Source organism: Dromaius novaehollandiae, chromosome 6 (genome assembly GCF_036370855.1).
Source record: "Dromaius novaehollandiae isolate bDroNov1 chromosome 6, bDroNov1.hap1, whole genome shotgun sequence".
Classification (NCBI taxonomy): Eukaryota; Metazoa; Chordata; class Aves; order Casuariiformes; family Dromaiidae; genus Dromaius; species Dromaius novaehollandiae.
In genome coordinates, this window is record NC_088103.1 from 9539758 (window position 1) to 9562342 (window position 22585).

A 22585-nucleotide genomic window follows, 5' to 3' on the forward strand; every position below is an offset into this window, starting at 1 on the left:
CACGCCGAGCACTGGGGACCAACAGCCACAGGAGGGGTTTGCTGGGCGTGTTGCCAGGTGACTTTGTGGCCCTTACTTGGGGCTTTTAGGAACTGAAATTGAATCTAACCTAACTAGGAGCTTTTCAGTTCGTATCCTCTGTGTCTCGAATAACAACTGGGGGGTGCAGAATCTTCTTGCTAAGAAGCACCGAAGAAAGTACAGGTGGGGAGGAGATGATTACTGTGTGTGTATGTGTGTATATATATACTTGTATCTGTACACACACATCCCTCTCCCCACTGGATACTTGAAAAGTGCTGGTGGTAGAAAAGGTCTCTAACGCTCTATTCTGAATGCCAGGCAGTACGTGCTCTGCAGCAATGTGACCCTAATTGCCACCAGGCCATAACAAATGAGCTGTTGAGATTGTGCCTCATGGTAAAGGACTGCAGATGTGTTTTTCTCCACTGCTGCCTTGAATGGGTGCGAATAATAAAGTAGGCATACGAAGAAAAAAATCTGCCTTGGATGAGGTCTCTCTTACAGCTTCCCTAGGCTCTGAGCATCCTCAACGGCGGGGACTGCAGTGTGGTGCCAAAGTGCTTCTGTAGGAGTTGGCTGAGAACGCCGGGGACTGCTTCACAGGAACAGCACATCTGAAGCCTAATCTTGGCTGGGCACCTCTTGGTGTGTGTCTAGGAGGCTTTCTTGGGGCAGCAGAGGCTGGGCTTGCACATGCACACGAACACTAGCAAATATGGTCAGTCTTGCTGCTGCAGAGTGCCTGGAAAAGGAGTTTACTAGTGAAAAAAGCTGAGGAAATCCTTGGGCTCAGCTACAGTGCTGTGGGGGAAACACTTTGAAATGGCAATGACAAATAATGCCATTTAAGTGTCTTAAACTTTGCATGACAGTGCAGTTTTTCCTTGCAATAAACTCTGCTTGTGTTTCAGGTTAGAGTCCATCTGCAGAATTATGTCCTTTGACACCACTGATCTCAGTAATATATCCAGTGCATTCAGCAAGCAGCAGCGTGTGGTGGCACAGGACACTTGTCTGACATAAAGGGGTCAGAAGGGGTTTTGGGTTCGGCAGCCCATCTTGGGTTATCCAAGGAGCTGAACATTTCCTGTTGTCATCTTGCAGTACATGGTGTATAATATTAACAGCTTTGTACCTGGTAGGCTTCTCTATTGCCTTTGGAAAGATAAAGATGTTTTTTCTTCTGGAAAAGCAAAAACAAACAAACAAAAAAACCCCCCAAACTTTGGGGAAACACATATGGGGCTACAAAACTGGACAGAAGAACTACTACCTGTTTTTCTTCTGATGAGCTACTATGAGTGACTTGCCCTTTCCCAATCTTGAACTGCCATCATTAAGCTAACTCATTTCCTAAATTTCTGTGGGAAGATGTTAACATGTATTACACTGTCTTTTAATTTCTGGCCAGTTTATATAAAATCAGAATTTTGTATTTGTCACTTAATATAGACACGATGAATAATATAAATCTTTATTTTCAAGTACTTGTATTTCGGCACTTTGAACAGCTTTTGTGTCCTGAACAGCATTAGAAACAAAAGAAAAGGGACACCTCTTAAAGCCAGCTTCAGTGTAAATTTAATCATTCATCACTTAGGCTTAGAGTATGATTTTCTATAAGGTGAGATTTGTTGCCTGCCTGATAGGAATAGTTTATAGCTCTTTCAGGAACTGAGCTTATTTGCATGTAACAAAGTTGTATCAAGATTACAGGAAGGAAAAGGCTTGCTAGTGTAGAAAATGGATACTGTTCTTGAGGTGTTTATGTACACTTGAAACAAATCAGCTGGAAAATTCCAGGTTAAAACAGGCACTGTGTTTTTATACAAATCCACACCAGATTCTCATTGCAAGGGTCCTTTGAGCCCATTTATTTTTACATTAAGTCTATATTCCTCACATCATTATGAGTTTGTTTCCTAGTCCTAATCCTTTGTATTCCCAGGCTTGACCCTTAGGCACTGTAAATTCTTTGATTAAGCTTGTGCTGTACTTTGAGCTTAGGCTTAGAGCCTCCATTCCTCCAAAGAGCTTTGAGGTAAGCTGGGGCAGGAAAGCTTTTGTTGAGGAAGGTCTAAATAACCATGTATTTGTGGAGCAATTGGGCTGGACGTGCTGTACCTGACCCAGCCACTGGATATGGGCTGTGTTAACAAGCTGGGTGTTTTTACTGGAAATCTGGGTAATTCGTTCAAACCACTCATGGGGATCATCTGTTCAACTAATTCTGCTTCTTTTCTATTCCTAAATAGCTCGATCAGATTTTTTTTTTTCTTAAAATGATTCAATTAGCTATATCACTAGGTTTTTAATGAGATTAGCTGCTAGGCCATGAGTTGCTTGGGAGCTGTACCTGCCCTTTATTGGTTATTAAATGTTCACTGCATTCCCTCTTTGATTAGGTAGATGAAAGGATGGGGAAGCAGGTATGGACGGCATTTCCTCCCTGGGCCTTCTACGTCCTCCAAACAAGCAAGAAGAACCGGTCAGAGGACTACTATTCAACCGAAGCCTCAGTTAAAACATTAGCCGAAATGCTTGTGACTTTAGTTTTATTGGCCCTGCTTTTACACCTCAGATTCTTGTGGGTTTGGTCAAAATCAAGCAAAATACCTCTACATTCCTGCTGTGAACTCCAAATCCTCATGTGAACTCCTACAGCCCTTTCCGACAGGGTTCAGCCCTGGGATTGAGGGGGCTCCTGGGTCAGAGGAGCGTGGCGTGGCCACGTGAAGGATTTGGCCAGCGCACTTGGGTGGAGGCACCCTTGGAGGTCCGGATCTGCTGACCTGATGACTGCTTGGGGCTCTCGGGGTAGCTGGCAGCTGCTAGCAACCTCCCAACCACACGTACTGTGGTCTTCAATCAACAGGGATGTGTGGAAAGGAAATGAGTGTGGGGTGAGGCACATGTTCTGCATGGTCTGGTCTAGGAAGCTGCTGTTTCTCATCTGCATCTCCTACAGGCCAGGCCTGGCTGGAGCAGAGGTGGCAATTCCTGCTTGTCGCTGGATTGGGGAGCAAAGCTTGTTGTAAGGGACGCAGGCTTTCAAATTAAATCCCATCACTTCTTCTTGTCTCTTAAAAGTTAGCCCATGTTTTCTCCCCAGGATTGCCTGAACCAAGCAAACTGGGATTGAATAGGCGTAGCTGCTATCTCAAACCGCATCGACAGCGCAATATGCTTTTAAAATAACATATGCAAATATTTAAATCTATGTTCCTACCTCTGCCCTGTGAGGGCGTCTGCCCAGCATGTGCTGAAACCGGGGTGCTGCTGTCACCCGAGCCGCAGGGCGCTGGCTCCGGCCGCTGCGTGGGGGCTGCAGCCTCGGCGCCTCCGAGCCAGCTCGTGGCCTCTTGCTTGCAGATGCGAGTGGGCAGAGCTGGGGCAGAGGGAAGAAAGAAGTGTTTGTTCATTGCAGAAAGTTGTTATAATCCCCTCCTTTCATTACTTTGCAGAAAGGGGAGGGAGCACTTTTCCTCATCCTCCACTGCTTTCAGGCTTGACTTTTGCGTCAGCCTCTCACCTGACTAGTCCTGCTGGGTTGCCCTCATGACTTTTTTTTTCCCCCCTTCCTAAGTACCTAAGCAGTGTGATGCACACTGTAATTCGAACAGCCCTTGCGGCAGGGAAGGTCTGGGAACAGTTTAAAACTGGGTCTAACTTTTTCTCCTTAGCCCCTTTTCCAGGACAGCCTCTATAGGAGCGGGAGGTGCTGGCCCAGAGAAATGGAAAATCTGGTTCAAAAGATGTATACAACTTCTGGTTCAAAATAACCCCATCTTCATTGGGAAAGTCTTCCGGTTCCAAGGGAGGTCCTTAAACTCCGATTTAAAGCCTTGATGAAGCCAGCGTCCTTTGTCACCATGTGCTTTGGAGAAGTGGCTCCAGCTTTTGGGGCTTGTAAGCTGTTACCGTGCACTGCTTATGCTACCGATTCCCGAGCAGCATCGGTAATGTCTACACTGAAATGGCTTCTTGCAGTAGTAGCAAGGCATGGCATCAGTGACCTCACTGTGTTACGTGAACCATACATTATCCTGCCACATAATGAGGGTATTAGGGACACGGGGGAAGATGAGCTCCTTCTGTAATCGAGTCCAGACTACTCTTTACACAGGCAGGTATTCTTCACAAAGTTTGAAATTTCTAAACTTTGAGGTTTTTTTGTTTTGCTTTTTTCTTGTTCCAGCTAGTTACAAACCTTCTTCCAGTTTTTAGCCTGAAGGGGTTCGGGGTCACCCTGCAGCCGTTTTGTTCTCATGCCACCATTGTATTCCACTTAAAGCGCTGTTCTTCCTCCCCGGGGTGTCTCTTCCTCCCCCCACCCACATATTGGTATGACGCAGCGTATCCCTTTCTACCCGCGCTCAGCTGGGTTAAACAAACCCGGCTCCCCGTTTCCTGGCATTATGCGAAGGTGCGCAGAAAAATAAACACGACTTGCAAAGATGCATCTCAAGAGGTTTATTTCAGGCTTTGAGGAGCAAATGAGGCTTCTTCTCACACCCCTCAGAGTAAAATGTCATTTAGAAGTAAACTTTTTTTTAAGAATACTTTTGAAATAACATTTTTCTGAAAGTTTGGAGGCCTTAGAGTGCTTGTTGCAGAGGATCTTTCAATAAGAAAACACTTAGCGCTTTTGGGGTCAAAAGCAGCTTTCTCAGTTGGGAGTGTGCAGGGAGGTGACCTACTTTGCAAGACTGATAATGGTTTGATAGCGGATCGGTCTGTTCCCTCTTCTGCCAGAAAAGCGCATCCGATATCTGGGGATCCCTTTAAAGACAAGCATCCCACGAGGGCAGCTTTCTGGAGACGAAAGGCCTGGCCGTGGCTTGCGCGAGGAGGCGACGGCTTGGCTGGCGCGGTGACGACTGATGAAAATACTTGCTATTGTAACGCTGCGCACGGCTAGATATTTGTACGAGGAAGAAATGCCAAGGGCTGATACTTGTACACCCCTTCCAAAACACTGTAAAAACGGGAGTGCAGCAGGTGAAACAGAAACATTTCAAAAAGCCACCTGGGAACCTGGGCGAGCACAAGCAAGGAAACACGGAATTATACCTTTTACAGCCCAAATGTGTTCTGGTGTGACTAACCAGAAACCTCCGGTTTTAGTAAGCCTGAATGCCTTAATTAATAGGTGTAGCAACCTCCAGCAGGAGGTACACCTTAAACATTTTATTATATTCTATGGACACCATGGGCATAAAATAATTGCAGGTTTCAACTCAGTGTAAGCAAAGACACCATCCGGTCGTAAAAATAAATGGTTATTTTATTCGCAAGTGGTTCGAGCGTGGAATTTGTGCCTTCTCCGAGCCTCTTTGCAAGCACAGGTGAGGATGCACACCTCGCTGCAGCGTCGTGGTGGCAGGGGCATGGCACCTGTGAACCCCTGGTTGCCCCATGCACTGATTTTTGGCCTGTTTTCTGAAGGAAATGTGCTGAATGGTACTGTGTTGTTTGCCCTGCAATAGTGCTTGCAGTGCAGTATAAGGCAATCTGTTCCCTGCGTTGCTTCCCACAGCTGAAAAAACACCCTTGGGATATCTGCCAGGTGCTCTTTGCCCTGGATGCGTATAAAGCGCTGTGCTGGGGGGAGGCCGGTCCCAAGCAGGACGCTGCCCACCCAAAACGCAGCACCTGCCGTTCGCCCCCCGAGGCCAGGCCTGCTCTGCGCAAAGCGGAGTTTAACGCTGTGCTCAAACGAGTCCAACCAGCAGACGCTGCGCTAACCCGAGAATAAAACGCCTCAGGGGCTTCGTGCTGATAAGCTGCCCCCGTCTGCCAGAAGGGCCCGCCGCTGCCGCAGCCTCGCCCGGGCCCGCGGGTCGCCCCGCGTTTCGCAGCACCCGCTAGGCCTCAGGCCCCGGGGAGAGCTGCTGCTCGCCGCCCCCGACGCTACCACCACCGCCCGATGCTCCGCTCCCCGCGGGCGTCGCCGCGGTGTCGCCAGCCGGGCCGGGCCGGGCCGGGGGCGGCTGCTGCGCGCGGCGCGGCCGGCGGGGGGCGCCGCGGTGGGCGGCGCCGGGCGGGCGCAATCTCGGCGGGGCGGGGCGGGGCGGAGCGCGGCCGGGCCGCGGCGGGACCCGCGCGGCGGAGGCGGCGGCGATGGTGAGCGGAGCGGAGCGGAGCGGCGGGGCCCAGGCGCCTCTGCGGCCCGGTGGCGGCCGCCCCGACGGCGGAGCTGCCGCCGGGGCCCCCGCGGCGCCGGGGCGGCCTGGGCGCGGCGCGGGGGCGGCCTGCGCGGCGGGGCCGCCGGGCCGCGGAGGCGTCGCGGGCGGCGGGGGGGGCGCTGGCGGCGGGGCCCGGTGCGGGAGCCGGGCTGCCGGCGCCGGGGGCTGCGCTCGCCTCCCGCCGGTGTCACCTGCGCTCGGCCGGCTGCGGGGCGGGGGGAGAAGTTGTAGTTTCTGCCTGCGCGAAGGATTTCGGGGAAGGCGCCTGACTCTGCAGACAGCCGCCGGCCTGACCGAGACCCTCTTCTCTTCCTTTCTTTTCTCCTTTTTCTTTCCTCTCTCTCTTTTTCTTCCCCTAAGCCAGAGGTGGTAGAGAAGCAAATCCTTCAGTTGCATCACGTATGAACCAAGATTTGTTGCAATATAGCCAGCACGTGATGGCATAGTATGCGTTTCGTGACTCCTCTTTCCGAAGGTGGACGAGGGGCTCCGAGATGGCAGCGCGGTGCTGGCCCGGCAAGGTGGTCCGCGCGAGAGCGCCTGCGGCCAGCTGCCCGCCTTTCCCCCCGGAGAGGGCATTCGGGGCCGAGCAGTCAAGTGCCGCTTCCCCTTGCTGCCCTGGCATGCAGCTGTGCCCACCCGGGGTGTCACGGGTGCTTCCCGCCTGCCCACGCCGTCTGGGACAGCGTCAGCACTTAATTCTCCTATCCCCGTGGTTCCCTGTGTTGTTCTGGTGGCTTTTGGCTGTCCAAAGTTGGCTTTTCTGGCACTAAATAACCGCGGCACATCTTGCGCGCCGCGTGCTCTAGACTGGCCCGGGGTTTCTGGACGTGCGCGCCGTGCTCAGGCTGTTCTCCTGCTCGCCTCCCCGTGCCAGCGCTCTGCCGAGCGTGCCGCCGCTTGCTGTGCCTGGAAGGCCTGCGCAGGTTGGCCGCTTTATTCCTGAGACCAGGCAGCGGCTTTTGCACAGGGTTACTGGCTCCTGGGAAGCTCATGAAGTCGGTTATATATCCAGGAGTTGAAGCTTTCTGTGGAAAACAGTGAAATATGGCATTTTTCCTGAGGTGTGGTTTGAGTCTGTGATGCTTCCCGTGCCCTCGGCAAAGCGGATGGTGAGACAGCGGAAATTTTCTTTTTTTTTTCTTTTTTCTTTTTTTTTTTTTTTAATTAAATGAAGAAAAATCCAGCTTCCCCCATCCCCTGCACACTTTTAGCCTACTAAGTTTTCCGCCCTCTCGCTACCCTTACAGGTTATAGGCGAATCGCTAACCCCAGCGAGGGAGGATCTGCTGACGCCTGCCGTGGAGGTGACGCCTTGCTCCCTGCCTTTCTCTCCAGTGCACCTTTCCCCTGTTGTTCGGTGGCATTGAGTTGGACCTCATCGCAGCCTTTGTCGTGCGTGTCGTGACTGTCCTGACCAAAGGGATTCAGCAGAGTCCGTTTCCAGGCCTGCAGACTTCTGAGGTGCTACTTGCCTTTGTTGCAAAGCGAGCTTAACGCTGGCCTGAAAAGGGCATTTGTTGGAAGAGATGCCCTGTTAGAGCTGCTGTCCCCCGCGTGCAGCGGCCGTTGCCTGATCTGCTCAGGCCCTTCGGTTTTTGCAAACAGCGGTGTGTTTTTGAGCTGGAAGCGTTGGTCTCGTTCCCTGCTTCCCAGGAGGTTGAAGAAAGTCCCTTTCAGCGCAGCTAGATCTTCATTCTGGAGCATTTAGTAACCGAAATCTCTCTTTATAGACTAAAGGCTGTGGCCCTTTGTTGGTGAGGGCAGTGATAAGAGCTTGGAAGCATGCTTTGATGCTATGTATGATATGAAACTGGGATTTGGGTTCCTCGGGTTGATGTTGCGGTAGCAGGTGTGCTGGTCTCTTAGCTGCTCCCAGAGGCGCCTGCGCGTGGCTATCTTCTTTTTTAGAAAAGATTTGCGTTTCCTAGAAATCTGCAGGCTTTTGCAAGTCCTGGCATTCTGGGAATTTTTGTTTCCTTTGTGCCTTCTAGCTCGTGGAGATCCTGGAAATACCAGGCAGGGCACGTGACGAAGTGCTGCGAGGGCAGGAGGGGTTTTTGCACAACGCTGCGCCGGTATCGACAAGAGAAGCCTTTGAGGCTCCTGCAGGGTGGTCGGAGTCGCCGGAGAAAAGGCTTCTTCTTGCATAACGGCGGCGTTCGGTTTGTGCTGATCCCAATGCTTTTGTCCGAGGCTTGTGTAACCCGCTGGGAAGATGTGCCAGGGCGCCCGGCCGCCTCTGTGCTCCGCTGCCCCGAGCAATCGCAATGCGCCCGGCTCTCCTCCGCTTGCGGCAGCTCCCTCCGAGACGCGCTCTCGTGATGCTGCGCGCTCTCGTGATGCCGCGTTTGTCCTGGTTGGTGAGGAGGAGGTTTGCAAGCAGGAGCTGCACCTGCTTGGAGCCAGCGGCCTTCACCCGTCCTGTTTTGAGGGCTTGGGGTTCCCTCTCGGGAGCGCAACCCGAGGGTGCTGCCCTCGCTCCCCGTTGCTGCCTTGTTTAATTTTGTGCTAACGCCGTAATTAGCCGTCGTGCAGCCGCCCCCCTCGGACCTGCCGGGCTGGTGGGATAGTGCCTGTGCACTGGGTTGCGTGTATTTTTGCTATCCCCCTAAGCGGGAGAAGGGGAGGCTCTTGCAATGCAGGTGTGAGGTTTGCCAGTCTACCGCCTTTCTGCATCTTTTTTTAACAACACACAAGGACTTAATACGGTTCCAAAACTTGCTGCCAAGGAAATGCTGTTCTGGCAGAATTACAAAATCTGCTCTTACTAGCTTTGGCATTTTTCTCCCTCTTTCTTTCCCATCATCTGGGGCAGAAGAGCATTACTGCAGTTAATTTGTCCTCTTCTGTAGTGGGGTGAGTGCTCTCCCTGAAACAGCTCATCTAGCTAATGGCTTTCAGAAGTGAAGTCCTTAGGATCTGTTCCTAATCTGCGTAGCTAAAAATGTACTGTGTAAACTGCTTGGCTTGCCGAGTGCATTAATATCGGTACAAATGAATATTGCATGTCCTAATGACAGCAATTAGTACTTTATCTAATACCGGGGTCTGTCTTAATGCTCTGAGAATTAAGAAAAAATCCTCTAGTGGAGATTTTCTCCCATACTTTTTAATGTGCTCCTGAGTCAGGCTTTTAAATTGATCCTAGAGTAATCCTGTGTCTCGTGGAGTTGGGTTGCTTTTTGTCGGGGGAAGGTTCTTTTAGGGGAAAAAAATTAACTCATCCACCCTCCTGTAAGGGGAGGGGAGAGCTTTTTTTTGATGCCTTCACAGATAAGCGGGTTATTGTCTTGCGTGGTATTCTGTCCTAAATCCTGTGTTATAACCAGGCCTGGTTGTTGCCTTTAGCCCAGCTGGGAAAGCGGCAGTAGCACAGGGAATGGAAGCGATAATCCCACAAAGCTGCGACTACGTCCCGTCTGATCGCATGTGATGGTTTGGTGCAAAACCTGCTTTTTGCCGTGTTGTGAGCAGCCTCCCCAGCGCTGGAGTGGAAGGAATTCAAATGATTTGGCTAAACATAGGCTGTTTATTCCCCCCGCCTCCTCCCCATGGAATAAGGAAGCAGTGCAGAAGCACAGGAGCGAGGCTGGCATTGCACATTGGGGGATGTCACAAAAATAGATTACACTTAAATGCGACCTCTGCATTCTCCAGCATTAAGTTAGTAATTCAGAAAGCAGAGGTCTCGCTTACCTTACTGGATACTTGGCGGAAGGAGGCACTTTAAAAACTCTGAATACTTAGTTAGCCAAGGAGCTGAGAATTTGTATTTCCTAGCTAACTCTTCTTGCACACTGGTTGACACTTTTTTTTTTTAAATCCCTGTTTTTAGTAGCCTAACCTGATCAGTCTCATCCTTCCAACTCTCAAAGAGCGTGGAAGCAAAGCGAGATGGCTGAAGTGCAGAAGGAGAGAGTGAGACCTACAGAGAGAAAATCTTGCTCTTGCAAAGTACAGTCCTACAAAAAAAAATCCTAGAAAGAACTGTGTTCTTTGGTGGGGCAACCTCGGATTTTTTTCCTTTTTTCTTTTACCGAAAAAGGGAAAGAAGCTCCTCAGCGGGTTAGGATTCACAGCGTGAAGCTCTTTGCTTGTTTGTTCAAAGCTTGGGCACGTCACTGAGTTACCAGCGATCGGTGGACCTGCGGTAGCAGCCTGCGTGCTTTTAGCCTGGGGTGAGCTTAAGGTGAAACACTGCGGCTTGCACCTCGTAACAGGAGCACGAGCCGAGGCATGTTCGCTCGCATCTGCAGTAGGTCGAGAGCAGGGAGGCAAGTGGGTCAGGTCATGTGCTGCTCCTTCAGCCGTGATGTCCTCACTGTGCACCTGAGCCTCTTTGGCTGATAGTGAAGCTGAGGAAATATCTTCATGTAGCAGCACGCTGGAGTTGCTGTCAGGCAGTGTCACACGCCGCGGAAGCAATTCTGGAGCCGAGCAGTCTGAATTTGCAGGCTCGAGTGTCAGTTTGATGGGCTCGTGGGCAGGGAGGGGCAGGAGGGGCCTGCGAGTGCATGTACGCCTCTTGTTACAGCATGCAAGATTTTCCATTGGTATCGTGCACCTTGGCTGGGTCTAGAAAAACGGACTTACTTTCTTTTCCCTCCATCCCTGCAAAATGCAGTGATTTTGGTGAGGAGTGTGTGATTTCACACCACGATGTGGAACTGGCTGGGGACTTCTGTCTACATCCTCATCCAAGAGTGAGATCGGTTCGTTGCCAGGTGTATTACCTGCCATTGCCTTACGCGATTCAGGCCTAAAATGTAATTTTTGGTTTTGATTTTGGGCATACAGCTTACAATATCTCTGTTTCCAGGAAAAAAAAAAATGCCTAAGTGCACCACTCGATACTGCAGCATTTTCTTGCCATCGGTTGAGGACAGCAATGGAGAAACCGATACATTAATGGCTCCGTTTCCATCCTTTTAAGTGCAGTTTCAAAACTGGTTGATATCCAGGCATTAGCTCCTATAAGCCAAAGTCATCATTTTTGGTTTCTGCACAGTTAAGCACTCCCTTCCCATTTTTTTCCCCCATAAGAAGATTGAGCAAATTCAGTGAAACTTAAGAAGTACCTTCGGTTAGCTGGAGACGGCAGATCTCGCTCCAAATTCGAGGCTTAAATCAGCTTTGTGGCGACTGGGCTGTGGGACTGGGCATGAGCTCTGACATTTCCTAATGGCAGCGGCTTATGTGGCTGTCTTGTTTCCAGGCCGAAATAGCTGGCATATTTTTAAATTGCCCTATGCCAAGTAAATGGGTGCTAATTTGATGTCTCAGAGCAGCGTGCCGCTCCTTAGTAGCAGAAATGTCCTTGCCTCATTTGGCCCATTTTCTTCGGCCTGTGCGGGGCCATGGATGGTGTTAATCTTTTATGGTGGGTTGACACTGTTGTTTTACCCTTATTTCTGGGTTGCTTAAGAGGCTTTAACCTCTCTAGCATTACGTGTATTTTACTGATTTTTCCAAAGTTGTGAATGTTCATTAGTGGTTTTTTTGTAAGGAATCCTGCCATCCTTCTTTGACCACTTGGAAGAACTTGGTTATTTTTGATATTTTTTGGTTTTTTTTAAAGGTGTTTGTGGTCTTTCCGGTTGCATTGCAAAGACACGTCACCCCTCAAGGGTGACCTAAAATAATTAAATGCTGCTTTTGTTGTTAACTTGACCCAGAAGTGAGGCCTATGAAGAGTGCTGAGAAGGGAAGTTTTAGCAGCTTTTGACCTGGTTTATTTATGTCCATCTTTGCAATCCGCCCTAAAACCACCATGCTTGTGACATCATCAAGGTCATATGTCAAGGAAATATGTCATATCAAGGATATGCGTCTTCCCATCCAAGATTTTATTAACGAATTTTGGAAGGCCCAGTGTGCTTTTTCCGTTGTTTGGCAGGTGAAGCTTTGTGGGGTGTTTTGAGATTCCCCCAGAAAGTTCTCCAGCAAAACCAGGGGAAACTAGGTTTGACAGTATGTTAAAAGGGGAGAAGGGTTAGGAACAGTCTGAAGGAGCTTCAAAAATAAAATAAAACACACAAGCTTAGGTCTGTAACATAGTGAGACCCCAAAATACTTATTTTTGTCATAGCTCCAGACAACACGTGGTTACCTGGATTCTTCTTAGCTGAGAACCCTTTTTTCGGAGTATTGCACTGAAGACCTCTGTTTGAGGGAAATGGCCTTCCTCCCTTGTGTACACCCAATTTTCCCCACCCTTTTCTTTTTAAACACTTGAAGAGAGCATGCTTTGGTGCTGTTGACTGGCTGCTTGGGCTCTGTCCCTGCAGTAATTACTAGTTTAGCATTATAATTGTGATCGCATCATGATTTGCAGGTTTTTTTCTTTTCTTTTCCTCCTTCTCTTCTACCAGTGTTAGTCTCTGCAGCCCTCCCTTTGTATGGAACCTAATAATTAGGTCTTAAACATGAAAAGCTGCTGAGTACTTGCATCTTCTCTAAAAATCCAGCCATAGGTATCTAGATAGACCTGTTTGGTGGTACCTGGTGAATGGTGACTCCTCTCTGGATGGAAGAATTGTGGTAGTTCAGCCTTCGTTTGCCACCTGAACTGATGAGTCCTTGGAAATAATATCGAGTTTAATATGATTGCTCCTGTTTGTTTTGCCCTTGGTAAGATTCAGGTGCTTGCTGCCGACCTCGCTTTGAGGTCTCCTGATGCGCGTTGGACCCATGAGGCTTGTGCAACTTGCTCGTCTGCCAGCGGCCCTTCTCTCTGAATATTTAGTCTCTTGAGCTATGCGTTTCTATCAGTAGATTTTGATCGGAAATGACTGACAGCTATCTCCTGCCCGTTCCGCGTATAGGAATTAAGAAAACCCCGCGGTCTGCGTACTGAAAAGCACACTTTTAATAGACAGTAGACTTACGTGGGAGGCAGTTCTCTCTTTAAAGCGTTTCTGATGCCTTGTTTGGGTGTGTTTGACCACGGCTTTTTCCTCAATATCGGTCACCTTGTTTTCCTTCGTGTAGGATGCCATTATCCCCTGCAAGGAAATCCTCCAGATGTACTGGGAGAAAGCAAAGAGCTTCGTGAACGCCCGGTGCGATGGGCTCGAACCCTGGCAGCTGATTGCACTGACGTTTGCTTCTACTCTTATCATCGTACGGCTGCACGGTTTCCTCTTCCAGGCCGAGAGTAAGTATTTAAACCGGGGGATTTTCTTGTGGCTTTATGGGGGTGAGTTTGTTCTTAGCTGTGGAGGGAAAGAGGAAACAAGGAGAGCAAAACAGGCCTTCTGCTGTCAGCCGGTTAGCGTTAATGAGACCTTTTCCAAATCGAGGTCAAGGCTTGTTTGGTCAGTGCAGCTTCCCCATTCCTCCGACGGGTGTGGTGGGCCTGCCTGCAGTGTGCCTCTGTCTCTCCTCCTCCTTTTGTCTCCCTGCAGCTTCTGGCGAAGCCGTTTCTATGCCAAAAACCTCCCTTCTGGCTCAAAACCTGGGGAAAACGATCCGAGAGCTGGGGTCTCTGCACGTAGTTGCTGGAGCAAAACGTCGGGGCAGCTCTAGCTCTTGATCGTTCCTCAACCCCAGGAGGAGGCAGCTTCTGATTTGGCGTTGGAAGCGTGTTTGGTGCTCGGGGCGTTGGAGATAATTGCGCATGCGGTTGCTCTCTCGGAGCCTTTTCCCGCTTTGAGCGATTCCTGCTCCTGGCAGCTCTTCGGTGGGCTCTGCTTTGATAAGCCTGCAGTTTTCTCTGTGGCTAGGGGATCGTCAGAGATCACTGCCTTGCCTTTGGAGGAGACCCTGGTGCTTTGCAGATCCCACAGGCCGTAGGGTTGCGTTCTGGTGGCAGCGTGTTAAAAATAGCCAAGTTTTTAACTTGATGTTTACTTGTGTGTTTCTCTGTTCCTCAACCAGACCTTTTCCTTTCTAAAAACTAGAGCAGCTGAATAGAGGGAGCATCTGTGGAAGGAACAAAACGATGTGAAGCTGTTGCTCAGTACACCGCTCTATTAGCTTCTTGGCTAATTGCTTGTTGCGTGGTATTTGTTTTTTGTAAATATTAACTAATTGCATGAAATCTGATTAAATGGTCTGAATTTTTGAGGAGTTTACAGTGACTTAAGTCTTTTCTCAGTGTGGAAGTTCCTGATTAAAGCGCTGGGCATGGTATTTGCAGTAAAATGTAATTTCCAGCGTAGTAAATATTTGCTACAGAATGTGCCAAACTGCAACTACTGTCCTCCTTTCCAAAATATACCTGAAGTGTTTAAAAAAAAAAAAAAAAAAAAAAAAAGTCAAGCTAATGCTGTACTTAAGATTGTGAAGTGCTTAAAAGGTTAATTTTTAAAGTTTGTTTAGTTGGTGAAAGTGTTCTCTAATTAGCTGAAATGCCTGTAGGACTCCAAGGCATTTTTGGTGGCACAAGAATCTCCGTCATCCTGTTTTCATTCCTGCCTTTAAAGTTGCCCCAGGAGTTTTCCGGTGCTCGTCATAACTGGCTTCTCTCGTTTCAGGCTTTGGCCTGTGGTGGGATTTCTCGTTTCGCTCCCTCTCTCCCCTTCCCCTGGGCAGTGGGTGCCGAACCGCTTCCCGTTGCATCATCTGGCGCCCGTATCGCGTGGCTGGAGACCGGAAGAAAACTTGGTCCCCTTCCAGCTGGGCTGCTCTTTCCTTCTTTGGGCTGGAAGTTTTATTTTGCCTTTTTGAGTGTATTCGTGTCGCAGTACTGTCCTGGGTGGGAGGTGCAGAATCGTTTCAAAAAGTGTTCTTGCTGCCTCTAGCAAAGCACAGATTTTAGCCTTACGAGGCTGCCTGTCTTATGCAGCAGGCTTAGCAGCAGAGTAAGAAAATGAGACAGATATTGGTCCCCGAAGACAGCTACTATTTTGCAAGCCAATGCTTTCTGTGGCCTGGGCCGTGCCTGAACCTTGCTTTCTGACACGCTCCTCTGTCCCCCCGGGTCCCCTGCTCTCTGCGTTACTTCTGCTCGGACCAGAAACGCTGCACCTGAATCGTGGCTTGTGTCAGAAATGCTGTGCTCTGAGTGCGTCTGCTTTCTGGGGTCGTGTTACCTTAACTGCTGACTTTTCTCTTTCAGGTTTAACATCCCGAACTAAAAAACAGTTCTTTAAACTCTTGAGGAAAATGCCTTTTGTCGGGGCCATAGTAAGTATTTCAATAACTTTTCTTAGTATCGTCCCGGGTCCTTGTTTCAGCCTTCATAGCTCTAACTGCCGTGTTGTTGTAATCATGCTGATCCAAGGATATGTATCTGGAAGGTCTTCTGCTGCCACCTGGTTTAATAGAAAATACAATTTCTCCCTTGTCTTTTTGTAATAGTATCACTCTGAGAAAATGGGGATGCCACCTCTTTGTAGCCATTAATCAGCGACTGCCATCGCAGAGTTTTCTGGTGATGTTTTCTCCTTGTTGGAGTTCGAGAAAATAACTTGATTCATGGAAGAACGGGGCAGGACTGAACTTGGGTTGTTGTTCTGAAACAATGTCCTATTCTTGAGCAAGCGTGGAATAGCCGGGCCTTTGTTGTGCAACACGGAAGGATGATTTTTTTTTTTAATCTGATGACTGGCTGCGATTAATTGAGAGCCCAGATATCTGTTAGCAACAGTTAGCATTATAGCACAGCGATATCAGGAGTTTGTGTAATCATTGCAATGAGACAGGCTTCAGTGTCTGGGAGATGTTTTTTACATGAAAACTTGAAACTACCAATGTCAGCATTTTTTAGCACTTATTTCTTGATCGTTAAGTCATTAACACACGGCTTGGTTTATTTTACCTAGTAAATGATGGTATCACACCTGATGACTGCCCTGCTGCTTGATGTGTAGGCAAGCTTAAGCATTGACTTGGGGGGGTCAGGTCCGTCACAGGCCATCTTATCAAATGGTAGTAGGAGCTATTCCTCGTGGTCCCTGATGTGGAGGCAGTTCTCAGGTTTCTCCCTCAATAAGGGGCTTTTACTTGATGCTAAGTGGCCCAACTTTCACCCTCTGGCTTCAGCAGCCCTTGCTCAGGTGAATTAATGACTTGTACTCTTATATTTGTTCTCTGCCGGTAAGAAAAGGACAGTTTCTGGGGTCCCTGGGTACGGTACTCGTGTTCCCAGGCTAGCACCGTTGAGCTCTCCTGTGCCGTGTCCTCTCCGTGCACTGCTCCCACTCTCTGGCCGCTGGTGGGTGATAACCTGTCGGTCGCCTACGGGAGGCTTTGACTTTGAGGCCTTCCAATGTCCAAAAGTCCTTAAAACTGACGACGTCCCCACAGCTGTGTTGTCTAGTGGCTCTGGAAGAAAGTCTCTGTAGGAATGTGTTGTGAGGAGGAATCTGGGCCTCCAGAGTGTGGGGTGTGGGTCGGGAGAAAGAAATCTCTTAACTCTATCTGTAGTGGAGATTTCTTTAATGTGCATCTCTCTTTTCTCAAGTCTCTGAAGTGCATATGGGATGGCAGAAGAGACGAGGTACAAAGCGTAAAGTATCTGAAGACTTCTGCAAATTCAGAACTGTGGCTTAAAAAGGCTCTGTGGATACAAATGCCATATTTTTGCCTTAAGCTTTTTCTTTTCTCAAGCATTAAAGAAGGGGCTCAAAGCTCCCACTGCTCATTGGTACCCATTAAAGAAGACACTCTCTTCGAATGTGGTGGTGGTGACTGTGCTGTTGAATAAAGCACAGCCAAGCTGTGGCCTAAGCACTGCTCTGCGATCGTCCGTGCTGGTTAGCTGGCGTGATTTTGGGCTGTGCCAGCTAGCACTTTCTGACGGTTCCTGACGTGCGTTAGAGACCAGCGCGTGCCAGTGACCGTTCCCATAGGCATTCTGGACGTGGCTGCACGGCCGTGATCCCTGCTGGGTTTTTGGTCTCCGGGCTGAACCAGCCCCTCGCCTTTCTCGCCCAGCAGAGTGGTTGCAGCCAGTGAGCTCACTCTTGCAGGCACTCAACGATTTATGCAAAACGTGGCCAGCCCCACTGCTGATGGGGTTTTCCTTGCTTTCTAGATTCAAAAGAAGATTGATGAAGCCTTGAGTGACCTCACCTCCAGTCTGTCCTTCCTGAAGGATGAAAAGGATTATATCAAAGTGCTGCCGGAACAAGGCATGAGCCAGTCCGAAGTGCTAGAGAAGATGAAAGAGTACAGTTCAAAAGGTATGATCGTGAGTCGGTGCTGCTGCGGAGGTGGGTCTGCTTCCTGGGCCTGATACTAGGCTTACTCTGTTAAATGAGGTTTGATGACTCCTGCTCATAGTTCCATCTTTAGTGTTTCTTCCTTGGTGTCCTTCACCTGCAAATGTATGCCTGTTTTCCTTCTGGAAGTGACTAAGGACTGTATTCATGACTTTCAATATTGTGTTTGGGTATCCACACTGAAATTCCCTCCCTTCCTCAAGAGGGGCTGAAGGTGATGGGAGAGCTGAGGAGAAGGGAAATACGGAGGAAATAATTTGTGTGCAAGTTTGAGTGCGTTTCTGAGCAATTACCTGGATGTTTGGCTTTTACCAGAAACGCGTTTTCTGTAAAGCCCCAAAGAATATTTGTAACGAAAACAACTTCTGAACAGTATTTTAGGGAATTTCCGAGGACTCTCTCTCTTAACTGAAGTCATACTAGTTTGTACTTCGAAAACTCCCTTGAAGGAAGACAAAGCCATGATGTTCTCCTGGCTCGAGTCCACATTAGTAGTGTCTGAAACTTAATTTGAGTTGCTGCACTGATGTAACTATCCCCACCCCAGTTCCTATACCTGTTACTTCTAAAATGGAAATTTGGGTGACTTACTGTCCAGGGGAAAGTATGACAACGACCCTGCTCCTATCTCAAATCTGAGAAATGCTTTGAAGTGCCTGCTAGAATAACACATCTACTCCAAAGTCAGAAAAAAACAGCTTCACAAATGAATATTCTGTAACAGTGTCCTTCTTTTCTACTTTTATATGTTGTATTTGTAGCTTTTTGGATTTGTTTTCCATCTGTGTTTCTTTTTTCTCAGATGATTATTTCCTTCCCTCTTTTCTTTCTTTTTTTTTTTTCCTATTGCTCCTTTCTTCCCACACTCATATGCTCCCCCTCCGAAGTCACTTGGACGCCAGGGTTGGGTGACATTGGGTGACCTTGTTCACCCTCTGTATGCTTGTGAAGCCGATGCCTGTTAGTTGTAGAAAGGAGGCTCATGGTTTGGAGGGGGAACACGTAACCGAACGGGTGGAAATGCTCTCCTGGGGTGTAAAGTGGGGTGCACTGGCGATGCTGCTCCGGTTTGCTTACAGCTTCCGTGGCACATGGTTTTAGGTGATAATGAATTGAGGCATCCTGCACTGTAGGTTTTAGCAGTACGAACCTGGCCCCCCTCCCTTCCCAGCCTGCAGCGCTGCTGGGCGCTCTCTGGATCTGGCTGCAGCTTCAGCGAGGCGGGCTCCGCTGTGCGGGCAGCAGTTCGGGGGGTCTGGATGGGGATGAAATCGATATAACCGCTTGCTGCGGCTAGATGCGGTTTATGTGCTGACTCTGTTCATCATCTGCTTGTAGTTTGCTAAGCTGGTAGCACACAAGGTGTGTAGCATTATAGGAAGCTATCTGTCTCTGTGGCACAAACACATACTTGTTTCTCATCAGTGAAGTCTCAAAACCTGAATCCTCATCTGCAGAGCTGGTGGGAAACATCTTTGTGCACTGCTGAGTGCTTTCTGGGAACGGCTGTGATCGCAAGCAGCGTGCTCCTCTTGCTCCTCTTTCAGGAGACGTACGCTGGGAGGACGGGAAGGTCTCGGGGACCGTGTACAGCGGTGAAGAGAAACTCACCCGGCTGCTCGTGAAGGTAAGGAAGTGCAAGCTGTCTAACGGGGCCTCTCTGCGGGTATCTTAGGGACCCTCAGGGTGACAAACCCCCCTCAAGACTCTTCCAGCATCTTTCAAGATTAAACAGGGAAGATCTGAAACTAAGATTGCCAGTGCTGAAGACAGAGCCTAGGGTAAGCTTAAGTGGAAGGGCAATTATTAGAAAGCGTTTGGGCAGTGTAAAGCTGGCCAGTGGCTGTCACTGTGAAAATACTGTGGAGAGATAACCCGGATCCACTTGGGTAAGACGTTGTTTTGAGTAAGAAAGCAGGGAGCTGGTTACAAGTGAGCTGGAAATGGGTACTGACCTTCTGATTCAGGGAGTGAGGGGGGCATAAAGTTGTTGTAGGTCAGCTTCAGCAGGACCATCCGCTAGATGTGACTTAGCTGCAGGCTGGCGTGACAGCATACCCGGCCGTCCCATTACGGAGATGCTGTGGGACCTTGGACTGGGACAGCTTTTTCCTGAGCAAAGCTGAGTTGCTCTTGATTTAAGCAAGAAAGAGGTTGGTAATGTGTTTTGGCATTACTGAGAGTTGACATTCTGCAACAATGGGGGACCGGCATGCTTCAGTGAAGTCTTTGTTAGCTCTGTTTACCTAGTTGGGAGCTTTTTCCTTTGAGAAGGTCGAAAACAACCTAAACAGCCCAAAGGTCTGTTTTTAAACATATCTACTTCAAAAAACTTTTTTGCTAGAAAGGGAACTCTAGCCTTCTTGCTCCTGGGAGCAAGATTTATAACAGCTGTAGTGAGTTCTGTTTGGTTGCTGTTTTTTTCTGCCTGTGGTCTTCCTTTAAAGCTAGTTCTGCAAAGTAAGTTATTGGGGGTTGCACACTGGCCTGCTCTGTGTAAAGCAATTATAGGGTGCATATGTGCTGCTTTTTTTTTTTTTTTGAATAGCTAAGCCATTAAACCTGTCTGTACAACAGGCAATATTGCTTTGTTATATAATCATCGCGGAGGCCAGAATGCCCTAGAAAAACAAATGATTTCTTTTTTTTCTCCAGCTGTTGCTTCCCAGCTTGTAGTATTTACTCAGGGTAGGAGTAAGTACTGCGGATGTCCTTGGACTTCTTGTTGCTGAATGCAGTTCACTGGGCTAGTAGGCTTATGTGTGTATGGTGAACTAGCAAATCTGGACCTCTTCACTGATGACCCACGGCTTCCCCTGCAAGGCTAACTTTCTGTCTCTGTTTTCTGAAGGTGTACGAGGAGTTTGCCTGGAGTAACCCTCTCCATCCGGATATATTCCCAGGTTTGAGGAAGATGGAGGCAGAAGTAGTGAGGATAGCCTGTACGCTCTTCAACGGGGGCCCCAACTCCTGTGGTGTTGTGAGTAGCCGGTGTTCAAGTGTCCCATGGGCATCTGTGTTCTTCTGACTTGGATTTAAGTGCACGTGCAGCTTCTGCTATCCAGCTGAGATCTGGTTGTGGTGTATGCCATGCCAGCACAGTCACTCAGAAGGGAGCTGCTAATTGCTCCTCTTGGTGAAGCTTTATGAGAGACAGAGCAAGAGAGAAAGAGACAATTTAAATGAGGGAAATAGTTCTTCAGAGAAGGTCATTTACTGCAGCTGTTTTTCACAGTCCTAAACGGTGGTGCCCTGATGGCAGTAGGAAGGGAGATCCAGCGTGATGTGCCACAGAAACCTGGCTGGATGTCGGTGGAGGATGGGGAGCAGAGCAGTGTCCTTTTTGAGCAGCTCCCCATAGTTTCAGTCTCTGAGCTGGGAACCTGCAAGCCTGGCAGAAGGCTGAGACTGAGGACACGGCCGGCTGGCCGGCCGGACGGTCACCAGTGAGCAGCTCCAAGTGCTGGTGAGCGAGCAGACGGGGCATGTGTTGTCCTCTGTCCAACTGGAAAACCATCTTAGCAAGTCTGTTTGTGTGGCCTTCCAGTGCACCAGGGTTGGAACAATTTTTAAAGCCTCAATAGAATTCCCAGCACAAGAGTTCAGGTTTTTGCTTTCTTTGTTATAAAAAGAAAAAACCCCATAGTTTCTTACACTCCTCTCTTGCATTACCTCTCTGGTGAGGATGATGAGTTCCTCAGGCCAAGTCCTCTCTCTTCCCTTTTTTGTGGTGCGTGGGACAGTGAGGCCGTTATCTCCTAGCAGGGTCTTCAAGTGCTGCTGGGATACACATTGGCTGCTTAATAACTTGCAAAGAAGTGCTTTCGTTTGTGAGGAGAATTCAGAAGGGACTTTTTGGAGGTTGGACATGAAGTGACTGCTGTCTGTAAATATGCTAGGGAGGGAGAAGGCCGGGAAAGGCTGAAGATCAGTATAGGAAGATGGCGTTGACCCAAGAGCTGACAGGGCGAGCTGGCCTCGAGTGGGCTTAATCTGACTGCTGGAAGCTCGGTTGTGTTGAGCAGGGGGGTGCCAGAAGAGCTGTTTAATAGGGGTAGTTGGGACCAAACTCCGACTAGATTGAAGATGAGACTTGTTTGGTGTGTGACTGGGAGTATAAGACGTGACTGCCTTCGATAGCAGGAGGTCGAGCCCTGTGGCCACCCTCCAGTTTAAAGAATGAACGTGCTCGTTTGCGCCTAAAAAGCATTTAACCCCATCCCTTCCCCTTGTTGACTTGCAGCGCTGAGAGCACTGGTGTTAGATTATCTCTGGAGTGGGAAGAGGCTGGGTCTAAACTGCTGGAACTCATATTTATGTATGTTTGAGATTTTAATTGATACAATGGTCAAATAGGTAGTTCCGTTATGCCGGTTGTCTGTTCAGGGAACTTTGCTCGCTGAAGCCTGCGACACGTGTGCAGGTTTTGTTGTGTAAAGCGTGTGTTGTAGAAGTGTCAGCGTGGGCCCTGCGTGTGCTTTCACTGAAATTTGAGGGTAGGATTGCGTAAGAGGAGAAATTCAGAAGGGTAGAAAGCTGCTCCACGGTCAGACAGTGATCACAGCCAGCATGAGGACCTCGGCGTGGGCTCTCCGAGGACTTCCACTTCTCCTCTGCCCCTTCCTCCTTCCCCCCCTTCAGAGGATCAGCTGAATTTCGAGCAGAAGCCAAGCAAAAGGGGAAGCGTTCAAGCTGCCGTGAAGTGGCGTTCCAGCCGGCCGACCAGTCAAATCTGCCGGGTCAGAGGGAGGGTTGAAACGTTGGTTGGGCGGAAGCAGCAGATTAATTGTAGCCCTGTAATTATCTTGTCCAAACGAGTCTCTGCACTGGACTTCCTCCCACGCAGCCCTTCCTGGTTGTGAGAGCATCCGGAGGGGCTAACGCTTGATGGAGAGAGTTGGGGGTTACCTGCTCCTTAAGTTGTTGGAGTCAAAGACTTTTTTGTTTTTTGGGTTTTTTTTCCTCTCCTAAACAGAATTAACATTTCAGAATGATTTCTGGAGGCTTTGACAGTTACACAGCTGTTTGAAAAGAACATTTTTCTCATACTGATGCTCTTCCCTCTGTCTCTGGCAGGCCATGGTCACTCGTGCTGCCGCAGTTATGCTCTGATGTCTGGCGAGGCTGTAAAATAAGGGATGGCTCCATCAGGGAGGGCATAATGCTGAGAGTTATCTTTAAATTGATCTGTTCAGGAAGTGC

At 49.0% G+C, this 22585-nt stretch overlaps 1 protein-coding gene across 3 annotated transcripts in view; it reads left to right on the forward strand.

Moving 5' to 3' along the window:
- Positions 1-6058: 6058 nt before the first annotated feature.
- Positions 6059-22585, forward strand: part of SGPL1 (sphingosine-1-phosphate lyase 1) — a 28719-nt gene continuing 12192 nt past the window's right edge. The window contains exons 1-7 of one of the 3 annotated variants that reach the window (XM_064513621.1): positions 6059-6150; positions 7463-7519; positions 13206-13371; positions 15277-15344; positions 17197-17344; positions 18931-19010; positions 20235-20363. In XM_064513621.1, the coding sequence (XP_064369691.1) occupies positions 6148-6150; positions 7463-7519; positions 13206-13371; positions 15277-15344; positions 17197-17344; positions 18931-19010; positions 20235-20363 (651 nt within the window). In that variant the 5' untranslated portion in view covers positions 6059-6147. Of the gene's footprint in view, positions 6151-6822; positions 7325-7462; positions 7520-13205; positions 13372-15276; positions 15345-17196; positions 17345-18930; positions 19011-20234; positions 20364-22585 lie in introns of those variants that run through there. The other 2 variants (XM_026104806.2, XM_064513622.1) reach the window with 2 other exon arrangements.